The following is a 12,979-nucleotide window of genomic DNA, read 5'->3' as shown; positions in this document are numbered from 1 at the left end:
AAGAGGCTACAATTTGCAAGAGCTCACCAAAATTGAACAGTTGAAGACTGGAAAAATGTTGCCTGGTCTGATGAGTCTCGATTTCTGTTGAGACATTCAGATGTTAGAGTCAGAATTTGGCGTAAACAGAATGAGAACATGGAACCATCATGCCTTGTTACCACTGTGCAGGCTGGTGGTGGTGGTGTAATGGTGTGGGGGATGTTTTCCTGGCACACTTTAGGCCCCTTAGTGCCAATTGGGCATCGTTTAAATGCCACGGCCTACCTGAGCATTGTTTCTGACCATGTCCATCCCTTTATGGCCACCATGTACCCATCCTCTGATGGCTACTTCCACCATGTCACAAAGCTCTAATCATTTCAAATTGGTTTCTTGAACATGACAATGAGTTCACTGTACTAAAATGGCCTCCACAGTCACCAGATCTCAACCCAATAGAGCATCTTTGGGATGTGGTGGAACGGGAGATTCGCATCATGGATGTGCAGCCGACAAATCTGCGGCAACTGTGTGATGCCATCATGTCAATATGGACCAAACTCCCTGAGGAATGCTTCCAGCACCTTGTTGAATCTATGCCACGAAGAATTGAGGCAGTTCTGAAGGCAAAAGGGGGTCCAACCCGTTACTAGCATGGGGTACCTAATAAAGTGGCCGGTGAGTGTATAATAATATGAATCTAAAAGTATCTGTTTGATCAGTAACTTGTAAGTCTTCTAAACATTCTTTCAACAAGACAAATGTAACTAGCTAGCAAAATTGCCAAAGATAATATGAATAGATATGCTTAATCCAAATGATAAATGTGTAATGGAATGAGACAAAATACACTTACTGAGGGTCCAAAAGTCTACTTCTCTTTTGCTTTTAAAATTTTCATTTTTTACTAAATAATTTTGCTTTAGAAACCTAAAAATGGTGCTGAAATGTATCATTTATTCAAGATACATACTTTAAAAATGATTCTTAGCATTTTGTGATATTTAGCTTTTTTGTGTGAATTTACTGTACCTTATTTTAAGGATGTTTAAATGTTTTACTGTCAAACCAAACACACATAACAATTAAAAATAGTAGTGTACGATGCTCTACTGGAGAACAAAAAATATTCTACAGATAAAACAGATTTATGCAACTCCTTCATGTAATGTAATGGTCATCTTTTTTTTTCCAAAATGATTTGATACTACAGCAATACTCAAAATTAAATACTTTATACATAGGAATAAACATTGTTATTTTTTACTAAGTAGAATTTAGATATCTGTACCATCTTCTTCAATCATCAGCTACAACTGTATCTCAATGAAGAATAAATGCAATGCAACATTTGGCCAGAGGAGGCAGCAGTGACTGCAGCAAATAGCAGAGGAGAAGAGAAGAGAACAGCAATAGATCTCAGAGGAGGATCTCTGCAGTAAAAGTGCGACACTTTTCCAACCGGACTGGGACTATAGAGCCCTCCGGGCTGAGCTTAAGGCGCTGGTGTGATGATCTGCAGATATTCTTCTGTAATACGTTCACATCATGCAGGTCAGCACGACCTGACTCCATTACCCTGTCCTAGCCATAGACACGCTCCTCTGTTCTAATACAAGAAACCAACATGAATTCTAAATGAATCCAGAATATAATGAGTATCAGTCTTAAAATATTCTCTTCCTGCATTCCAAATGAATAATTAAAATGCATTTTGCCTTTGTAGGTGCATTTTGCAGACTAAGCAACCTAGATAATTCAATCTGCTTAGTTAATAATCTAAGGAGATTATTAAAACCCAGTACTGAACTTTCGCGAAATATATGCATCACCAGTCATGATATCGTAAAACAGATCGGTTGAGTTCCACGTGACCTGATTATAATCAGCACGGTATAAGTTATGTTTTTGTGAGGATATAATTGGTTTTGAAATACTAATGGAAACTCTATTAAACATGACGAATTTTACCAGATCTGCTCAGCTAAATAAAAGAAACAAAAAAATTAAAAGCTTCTGTGGCACCAACATCTCAACGAAATAGAGTGAAACAGTTGGGTTCCAGAAGTAAAAATCACATTTTCTCCATGGGGAATTGATTTGGAACGATAACTTATAAACCTTACTCTGAGCTACGAGGTTGCTAATCGATGGGAAATGCTTTTGTTGAAGCCCTCAGCCTGCATTATTTTGAATTATTATTTAAAATAACAATGTTCAACAACGGAATTCTTGGTGAAAAACAACATTACCAATGATTCTGCAAAGAAATCTCCACCAATCAGATAATTGCGACAATCAAATTAACACTTTAGCACCCACTCCCAATAAATATTGTGAATTACATGATAGTCAGTCTCCCAAGTTAAATAGTTTCCATATTTTGAATTTTTTTTTAAATGTGCATAATATGTGTATTTTGTAATAAACAAAATCAACATCAAAGTTTTATATTCTCCATCGTTTTTAATTAATTTGTGATTGTAGCTGGTTGGTTTGGTTCATGGCTTAAAAATACTTAAGGAATCAAAGCAGCTGAAAAAGTGTTTGAATCTATTGCTCCCCATTTGCCAATGGTCAAACAAAATGGCAGTCAAAATGGTATAGTGGCAACTAACCTCCAGTTGGCCAGAGGCTGCGAACTGGTCATGGAGTCGGGGATGACGGTGGCGTGTTGCACTGAAGTGTGTGTGAGCTGCTGCCACGCTGGCGGAAGGAGAATCTGTTGAGTACCAGATGGCCAGGCCTGCTGTAAGGTCAGGATGGAAGGAAAACAAAGGGTTAGCACCAAAATAGTGAGGTACATCTCCAGCAGAAGGTCAAAACATCTACAGATAGTAGAGCTCATGTAATCCAATTTAGATGGACATTACAGTCAAGTAGGATATGAACGCCTACTAGCAAACAACAGCACACGGACTCCGTGACCTCGAGCTATTTAATTGCAGTCAGTGTAAAGACCCCGTAACCCGGCACATCAAATCGCAGGGTTGCACCAGCTAAACAGGCCAGGGGACTGCACCCACATATTTCAAGAGAGGAGAAAAAGGATATGGCTATTTAGAGAAATGACCGCTAGTAAGTGATAAACTGTGCCAAACAACCACCAAAGGGGTCATTTAGTTATTTAAGACACAGCAGCATCAGTGTTTGGGCCTAGAGACATCACACACTGCAAAAAAATGGTTTTCTTACTTTTTATTTCCAGTACAAATATTTAAACCTTCTTAAATCAAGATTACTTTACTGGAGATGCACAATTATTTAACATATTAAATTTAGTTTTCTGAAAAATGTATCAAATTGAGTTCATGCTTAAAACCAGAAAATGTCTGCCAATGGGGTCAGAAAAATCAACTTAAAGCAGCACTAAGTAGGAATTCTGTTTTTTGTCAAACAGTGACCCCTAGAGTCGCTGTGGAGTACTTGTACTGTCGTGAATAGCACTCACGCAGAGATGGCTCGCACTCACGGCCGGATCCCCTCCCCCTGTACACCGGTACCTGTTCAGTAGGATGGACGCTGTAACGAGTGGAAATAAGGTATGGCCCCTTTAAGAGCTGCGCACGCGCCCTGTTTAACTGTCGGCAGTCTGTATTGTATGTGCGCCTCGAACACCACATGTATACGGCGCCGGGTTATTTCTGTTTGATGCTCATTTTATCAGAATTTTATCAGATCTGTTTTTTTGCCGTAAAGCAATTCGTTACCTCGCGAGACCTGATATCACACGATACTTCCTAACACTGAGGCGAGCCCAAAGTTGCAAGGCTGGTTTTGCGGCTCACGGGCACCAGGGGGGTGCGAGACGACCACCATTCAACATGAAATCAGTAATATAAACATTACAATGACTCCAAAGCTGTTCGGTTAAGGTAAAAAAGTTACTTAGTTCACCTTTAAATCACAGAGGAAAAAAATATTTTTCTGACCCCATATTTTCTTGTTTTAAGCATAAACTCACTTCATTTAGATTTTTCAGAAAACAAATAATTTTGCTTCTCATGTAAATGTATGGTGATTTAAAAATGTTTAGATATTTGTACTGGAAAACAACACAAAAATACTGAGTAAGAACTAAATATGTACAGAAGAGATAACCAATTTTATAATGCATCCTTCTTCTTTGGTAATTATTCTCTTGGTCAGAAAATGAAGAAGCGAGCAGGATGGCTTTGAAGAAGCAAATTATGGACAACATAAAATATCTCCCTGTGGAATAACAAAAAAGCTTGAGCCACTTTCGTTGGAACTTTATTCATTTCTCTCCCTCGATACCTTGGCACCGTATCTACATAGATGAGGGCCTGAGATGGGGCCCTGCACACTGCGTACGGCCTTGGCTCATGGCTATAAAAAAGATAAGACCCTGCCTTAATAAAGAGATGTGGCATCTCCCAGGCAGTGTGCTGATGTGCTAGACATTTTCCAAATCAGCTCTGACTTTAATTAAATTCAGGGGCCCCCATTCAGAGGCTTTGTGAGGAGCTGTTTTGTGTGGCGGGTGAGGAGAGCGAGGAGTGCCAGGCATAATTTGACCAGAGACGTGAGCTTGAGTGCCTGCAACTCTAATAGTTTAATGCAGCTTTATTGATTAGCAGTTCAATGTACAACTAATGAATTGTTTCTTTAATACTCTTTGCACATCTATTTACCAGCCCATCTGTATGGGCCACAGCACTTGCACAAAAGGAGGAGTGATGGGGGGAAAAAGTGAAGAAAGAAAATGCTATTACGATGTTTGAAAGGCATTTATCAATGTGAGAGGTGTGAATCTGAGCCTTTTTCCGGAATTCTGGCAATTTAAGGTGTGCATGGGATTGGTATTATTTAAGCAAGCAAAGTTACTTTCAAACTATAATCAGCTTATCATTGTCATTTGTTTTATTTTTGAAGTGCTTTATCAATAATACACTGTATATAAATACACAGCTTACATTGTATATAAATTACAGCTTATCTGAGAGAAACTTTTTTGTTTTGTTTTTTACATTTAGCACCCCATTTAATTTAGCCTTAACTTTGCCTAAAAGTGCATATTTGAGTATGTGGCAACACCTCTACATACTTTTTCCGGCCATGACACAAATAATTTCATCAGATCTATGTCCCCAAAGCACTTTGCCTACATTCCTGACACTTTGCATCCTCCTTTCTCACTCTGGGTCGGGTTGTGTAATTGTTCCGTCTGGCCTGGAACGCTAACCCAGATAAGAGTTTTCCATGCAAGGCCATCTCTGCGACTACCCCCCTAACAGCTTTTCTGCCCTCACGGGGTGAAAGCCTTTTGTCACCCCCAGGGCTCTAAAAGCACCGCCGCTCTCTCGCCAATTGTTTTCGCATTTTCTGCATTCCTGTTCTAGATAAAAGCTGAGGCCTTCTAGAATCCCACTCCACTGGCAACAGGAGCGATGTGGTCTGGCTGATTGGGTTGAAGGGGGGAAGAATGGGCGGTTGAGGCCCTGGAGAAATGATAAACAAGTATCCCCAATCTTTACTCTGGAGAAACTGCCTTTCCCAATGCAGTGCTCCAATAATCACCCGTGAACTTTATGCTCAGGCTTTCCTGAACGCAAGGAACAATAAAGACGCTGTAAAGTACTTGGTCCCGAAAAAGGCTAACTTGTTTCAGTTTAATTTGTTAATCAGGTATTCAGTCTACTTTTATAAACGGATCAACAGATTCACTGAAAAGATCTGATTCATTCACAAATTGGGTATTGCTAATTCTAATTCATGAACTCTCATGAACATGCCCAGGACAGCTAGAATGCATATCAAGAGTTTCAGTAAATATCGACTTAAATTCTGGTCTGCTCCTCACACAACGCTTCAGAAGACTTGGAAAATAACACATATGGACTACTTTTCTGATACTTTTATGCCATTTATTTAGTCATTTTGGAGCTTCACAGTCACTGTCCTGCTTCACTTTCATTCAATTTAAAAGAGTGGCCAGAATATTGCTCAAAAATTCACCTTTTATCTTTCACTGAAGAAAGTAAGTCACACAAGTTTGAAACAACACGAGTGTGAGTAAATAATTGTAATTTTTGGCTGAACTATTCTTTTAAGCAGAAGAGTAGAGTCTTAAAACAGCAGCAAGAGCTCTAGGAAATGTTGAGGATAAATTACAAATTAGCTAAACGGCTCTGAACCTCCCCACCCGGTCTCAAATTTTAAAAGCCGTCTGGGCCCTTCCTTGCGGCTCCAGAGGGTAGACAAATCCCTGAGCACTCACAGACCTCATTTAAAGCCAACCTCAGCCTTGCTCATCAAAGCTTGACTTCCTCTAACTCCAAGAAAGGAGCAGAGTTCCCTGGACCTTAGTGGAAGCAGGAAAGCAAACCATCAGTGGGGTAAAATCTCTGGCAGGGTAAAGGCAGGTCACCCCCGTTGATACAGCAGATCATTATGAGATAAATCCAACCTGGCTTCAATTAATCTATTTGCCATGAAATGAGAGTGTCTTCTTAATTTTGTTAAAGGGAAAGTGAATTATACTTTTATCATTAAAACAAAGTAGGTCATGCTAATTGCTCTTTGGTTGGAGCCAAACTCGGATGTAATTGAGAATTTGGGAAAGGCAGAGGGGTGTAATTAGTTTAGAAAATGTGGCTTTGTATTGCTATGGCAATGGGGGCAATGTCTGGCTATACCTGTGTCAGAAGGCCTGGCTGGATCTGTAGAGGTTGGGCCTGTGTTACTATGGGAACTGCATTCTCCATCCGCACCGAGTAGCCAGTGTGTTTAGAGGGTGATGCTTGCAAACCTGGAAAGAAATAACAAGGTAAACATAATTAGATGGCCAAATTTATGAAACAGCTCATTCTGTTTCACGGATTTTTAAGAAGCAATTACTCTTATCTTCAGTGTCACATGATCAATCAGAAATTAAGCAGTGTATTTTCTATCCGTATGATAACCTGACTGAAATTTCAATTTTTTCATTGTTGAATCTAGAAGCAAGTGTCAATGTATAACAACTTAAATTTTAGTCTGTTCATCACATAAATCTATTGTATGGCTTAAGAGGCCTTGGAATAGCGCACCAGTCGTGTGGACCACTTTTATGATACTTTAATGTTGTTGTTTTTTGTCCTATTTGTCTGATGTAGATACTATAAACTGCTGTTATATGGAAAGAGTTGGGTAAAGATTTTTTAAAAACAGAAAAAATAACATTAAGTTCGGAAAGACACTAGGGTAAGTATATAATGCAGAATTGTTATTTATGTGTGAACTAGTACTTTAGCATAATTTACTGTATGTAACAGCCAAAGATATGTGGGTTTAGTATAAATGAAAACAGCGCTCACCTTGGAAGCCAGGTGGGCAGACGATGAGGGCCTGCTGGAAGGGATCGGGTCGGGCGGTGCAGAGTTGTGGCGCACCGGGCTGGAGGGGCATGGTCCTGGGGGCCACGGCAGCCATGGGGGCCGCAGAAGGCTGGTAGAGTGCAGATTGGTAATTTAGTATGGAGACATCAGGATTGGTAAGGGAAAGGGTGGCACTGGTGGAAGAGGGAGCCAGGTTGGTGGCCTAAAGGAACCGATGGGATAAAACAAAAACAAAGACAAACAAACAAAAGCATGAGGAAGTGGGTGTGGGGATTGGGTGGAACAACGATGAGAGGGATGCAGGGCAAAATTTCAAAGAATAGCAAATGATAAACAAACTCCTTAAAATATTTCTCAATATGCAGGATGGATGTTCAAAAAAACTAGCTGATGAAAACTGCAGGCATGGGAAGCATGCTTGATGTCAACTAATTTCTCAAAGCGAATACAACAAATTCAACAAATTAGATGCTAGTGGGTGCAGACGGCATTAAGGTTCAGGCATGTTCTATAAAATGACTTATTGAGCGTGAGGGAAGAGGAAAGAGGAGGTGAGAGAGCTTCAATCAATGCTCTTGTGTTACAGTCTCCATCAACCCTTCAACTCATTGAATTTGCTCAGTCTCATTAGCAGCAGATAATGATCCCTCTTTGTGCTAAAGCTATGATTAAATATACACACAGATCTAACTGGTGAGGGGAGAAAAAAATCTGTTCTTCAAAGCCTCTGCTCTAGATTTCCCCTCCAGTGCTTTTTAATCCGGCCTGACTGCAGCACATTCATCTGTTTATTCATCTATCAATGTGGAATTTGCACGTCTAGAAGGTTTGATGAACGAGGGAACTCCCACTCCTCCATCTAGAACGGTGAACCAAATGTGCTTCTCAGAAGAATTGTACAGGTCCTTCCATCATAGTCACTCTCTTTCTATAATGAAAGCACAAGCCAAAAATATAGCCAGAAGTAAAAATATGAGCGCGGTAACATCGCCAGAGAGAGAAAAGGGCTGCTCAAACCAAAAAAAGAAGGTCCGAGCCATGGCTTAGCAGTAAGTGCACATGCTCCAGCATAAATATTTTTAGCCACGAAGCCTATTTGGGGAATCTGGGGTTGAGTCTATACTGCTCAAGTTCCCATGTCCAAAATAAACAAACATAAAAAAAAAGCATGGTCTGAGGAGCTATGGCTTAGCGTTCAGCGCAAATGCTCCGGCATGAACATTTTGAGCTTTGGCCAGGCTTAAACCCACAAGTTTCCATGTGCCTGTTCAGAACTTCTCAAATAAATATATAAATGGTCTGAGCTATGGCTTAGCGGTTGGCACACATGCTCAGACAATATGTTGAGCCATGGTGCTAATATGAGAAATGTGGGTTTGAGTCTGGCCTAATCAAGTTTCTAATAATGTGCCTTTTCAGAACTTCAAAAATAAAATAAAAATAAGGGTCTGAAATATGGCTTAGTGGTCTGCGCACATGCTCCAGCACACATATTTTGAGGTTTGGAGCTCATGTGGGAAATGTAGGTTTGAGTCTAGCCTACTCAGGATCTCATGTGCCTGTTCAGACCTTCCAAAACTAAGCCAGACCTTCCAGACTTAAGCTATGGCTTAGTGGTATGCAGGCATGCTTAAACATAAAAATGTTGAGCTGTGGTGGTAATATGAAAAATGTGGGTTTGAGCCTCTTTATTTTCACGTCTTTCTGTTCTATCTCTGTAAATAAAAAGTCACAAAAATTCCACACAAAAAAAGGCATGACTCGAGGTCAAGTCTGAATAGATCATGTTTATATGGTAACCCTCTTCAAAAAGTCTAGTGAAATTCACATGCCGCATTTGTAAACTATTTTTTTTCGAGTGTCTCATCAACCAACCCTATCTGTAACCTTGGTAGAAGGAGGTAGAAGAGGTTTATCATCTAGACATGACCATCCAAGTGCATTTCCATGTAAAATGCCTGTCATTTCTTCTAAGAAAGGGGCGGAATTTAACAAAATAATAGACAAAAAAGATGTGCACCATCAAAATCAGTTCGTTTAATGGAAGCTATTGTTATTTACTTTCATCTGTTACTAAAACAATACTGTTTCATCTCATGCCACTGCTAGTAATTATAGACTTTTCATTAAGGTTTGTATGGGGAGAATTCAGTACAGGGCTTTTCATTTTTCATTTTCCCCGTTTAGCAAGGCCGACGAGCATCAGGGGAGAGAGTTAATCAATACGCCGCCATGGCATTCATCACACAAAATAAACACTTCACCCTCACAGCTGGCTAATGCTACACAAGCTTTCCCTTCGAACACACTGAATGCCCTACACAATGTTCTTCTCGTGACGTTACAGAAAGGCCGGAATGCTATAACATTACAGCCATATGACTTTTTGACTTCAGACATGTTTATTCGAAGGGGAAAGTCACGTTTTGAGCCGATCAAATAACTCAAAATGAAGGCATTATGGGATTCATGCCTGGCCCTCTGTCAGCAGTTTAGACAACCGCTCCCTGGTGAAGCTAAACTGCACTGAGGCAAAACAGGAGGAAACAAAAGGAGAGAAGGAAACAAAGTGGTGCAATCTTTAAGGCTGCAAAGTGGTAAAATGCAAGCCAAGCAGGAAGTAGAGGCTGTCATGTTGTTAATCAGCACATTGTGACAGAGGGCTGCAAGGCTGGAAACACACGCATGCACGCGCGCGCTCGTGCACGCACACACACACACACACAGGCCAAATGGCCCATGATATGACTGGTGTTCTGTCCGCTGAAGGAAGTCATCCGATACTGTTAGTGGTCAATGGGCCAGTGCTACACTAATTTCTTTGGATTGTCCCACTGAGTTAATTATCTGCAGCTTTAAGGGAAACTAAACTGAACTAGGGATCGGTAAGGGTTTAGGTAGCACCTGAATTCAAATATTCAAGATTTTTGTTACATATACAGTAGCTTGTTGTTGTGTATGTTCTGACATGGCTGTAGTTGTGAGGTTGAAACATAATTTAGTAAAAAAATGTATGATGTGCTCAAAAAGAAAATGGTCCATACACCACAAAAATCTTGTCTCCATATCCATTAAAACATCTAATTACATAATATTGCTTGTTTGAAGCACAACATTTAACACAATATATATATAATTATTTTATTTTATTATTTTATATATTATTATTATTATTACAAATAATTATTTACAACAGAAATATAAATGTAAGAATTTAAATATTTATGAACTATATCATATATTATATTATCTGACTTCTCAAGTGCATTTGTCTTGTATAAGGATGCTTTTAAGGATATTAATGCTTTAATGCAATTACAATACCATAATTTCATTATATTTATCATTTAATTATCGAGTACATATATTTTGATTATTTATTGTGGTGTATTAATTAATTTTCTTTTTGATCACATGTGTTCATTTGAGCTTAAAGGGTAAAGTGTTAGTCTTTTTGACCCTGCTAGGTCAGAAACTTACACCAACCACAACAACAAACTCGATTTATGGTTTACCTATCATAACATATATAGGTAAGAACAATATACGGTAATGGGAAGTCACTAGTTAGATGTGATAATGTGTGTGTGTGTGTAGATACTGACCTGGCTATGCACAGTGTTAAGCTGGTTGTTGAAGGTCATGGTGAGATTGGTGGAGGTGCTGGGAGCTACATGTGTAATAAAGGGCGTCTTGCTCTGATTGACTGTGTCGTACATGTTCACCCGACGCTTGCAAATCTCCATGTTCTGGAAGCAGGATTTGACGCTGCAGAAACGAAAAGGACATAGTCAGCGATCTAAACACAATAACATATTTGATAAAACTACATAACCTTTACAACCCCCCACCCCCCAAAAGTTTCCTGTTGGTTTAGTTGAACTGACTGTGTGCTGTGTGGGAAGTCCAGCAAGTGTGTCATTGTGACAAAGGGGTGGTTGAGTGTCTCTATGGGCGTTATTCTCTTGTCTGCGTCGATGGTCAGCATCTTGGTCAGCAGGTCAATAAACTCCCTCCTGTCTGCCTTCTCCGCCAACATGTCACTGCCTTCCAAGTCTGTGGTCATATTCACCTGCACACAGCAAAAGAGAAAAAAATGAGAGTTAGAAATGAGACAGAGAGAAAGAGATACACATTGACTGACATACAGAGACCAACAAGTACTTTAGGGATCCTCAAACACGGTTAACCAGCTCTTGCCTTCTTTTTCTGATGCAACGCATCAAAATGGAATCTGTGCCCACTGAATTCCTCAGAAAAAAGAATTCCTACAAAAATTCAATGAATTTCACATTCAATAACAATCACAATGTTCTGCCTCTTGCTTGTTCATTTAAGAAATATTTTGGCTAATTTAATCATCCTTTCAGTTAGCAATAAAAGTGTAGTGCACTCCACTTTAATTCAACACATTTTATAACTTCCCCACCAAAATCCGCACAGAAAATGCAGGGGAAATGTTTAATGCTGTAATGCTTTAATGCAAAATTACAAAAGTTGCTTATCTAGGTAATATTTGTAATTGCACCGGACAGTGCTAATCCATGAATAAAGGAAGTAGAGAAAATTAGCAACCATACTTGAGGAATAAATCAGACCTAGTGTGTTCAATGCAAAGCCTGGGTGTTCTCAAATGATGAAATCTTTCAGCTGTATCTTCTGATCCAGCTTACATCTTACAGCTTTTGTAAATAATGCATGTAAGTATTTGTGTGTAAATAATTCCCACATCCCGCAGTGCTTGACGTGTACGACTCTATTATTATACACAGGTCTGTCAGTCAAAAAGTGTGAGCGTTTCTCAGAGGGCAGCAATAACCTTTCTGATATTCCCCAATGTTTGCCCTCAAATTTACAGCTATTTACAGATCCTCTTAGAAATGCATCCGGCCAGATATTTCCGTCTGTCTGAGGATGTAAAAAATAAACAAATTCTGAAAAAATGATATGTAATTCAATATGATAGTATTAAAATAATAAATAATAATATAATGTAAAACCATTTAATCTATACATACAAGGCATATACAAAGAAGAAAATACAAATAAAGAGGACAAGACTGAAAGTTGAAATCTCTAAATCAACCCGTGGGACATAAAAGTGCCTGTATTTGAAGAAACACATTTTTATTGTCTGATAGTGGTGTTTTGCCAGAGGTTAAAAAAAGCAGTGCAGCAGAGCTTTTTATTTTGGGACTCCCTGTCAGAGATGGCTAACGCATTTTTCATACCGCCATGCTGTTTATCCGTGGTCTAACCACCCCAAGCTATCAGATAAACCGCCAGTCACCAGTGCAAATCAGAGTCCTCTTTTATGCATGCTATTTTAGTCCTGCTCTCTCTCTCTCTCTCTCTCTCTCTCTCTCTCTGTTTCCATCAAACTGCTACATGATAAAGAAATAATCTTTGACACGAGAGGGAAAATAATCATTCAGGACGCAGAATATGAACCGCAAGCGAGAGGAGCGCCTGCATAGCAGCCGTACACAAATCTTGCAGAAACAGTTACGCACGCACATTTAGTGAACTGTCTCTTGAAGATGATGAAACCGAGAACAATCATTCTTCTTGCTCTCCATTTCACATCTGACTGTCATATATAAATCGGTTGAAATCACAAGTGCCGTATTCACTGAGTGCAACAATTTAAAGACAGG

General features: G+C 39.4%; 1 protein-coding gene across 2 annotated transcripts in view; it reads right to left on the bottom strand.

Annotated features, from left to right (window-relative positions):
* The window catches only part of hipk2 (homeodomain interacting protein kinase 2), a 95,975-nt gene that overhangs the window by 6,562 nt on the left and 76,434 nt on the right, over window positions 1-12,979 (bottom strand). Inside the window, exons 6-10 of one of the 2 annotated variants that reach the window (XM_056261320.1) lie at window positions 11,210-11,394; window positions 10,928-11,090; window positions 7,302-7,431; window positions 6,642-6,754; window positions 2,601-2,731 (exon numbers count right to left, since the gene is read on the bottom strand). In XM_056261320.1, the coding sequence (XP_056117295.1) occupies window positions 2,601-2,731; window positions 6,642-6,754; window positions 7,302-7,431; window positions 10,928-11,090; window positions 11,210-11,394 (722 nt within the window). Of the gene's footprint in view, window positions 1-2,600; window positions 2,732-6,641; window positions 6,755-7,301; window positions 7,525-10,927; window positions 11,091-11,209; window positions 11,395-12,979 lie in introns of both variants that reach the window. The other variant, XM_056261319.1, reaches the window with a different exon arrangement.

This window comes from Rhinichthys klamathensis, unplaced genomic scaffold (genome assembly GCF_029890125.1).
Source record: "Rhinichthys klamathensis goyatoka isolate OS25496 unplaced genomic scaffold, OSU_Roscu_1.1 h1tg000181l_1, whole genome shotgun sequence".
NCBI lineage: Eukaryota > Metazoa > Chordata > Actinopteri > Cypriniformes > Leuciscidae > Rhinichthys > Rhinichthys klamathensis.
The sequence above is the reverse complement of the archived record's forward strand: the minus strand, read 5'-3'. Positions and strand labels throughout refer to the sequence as shown.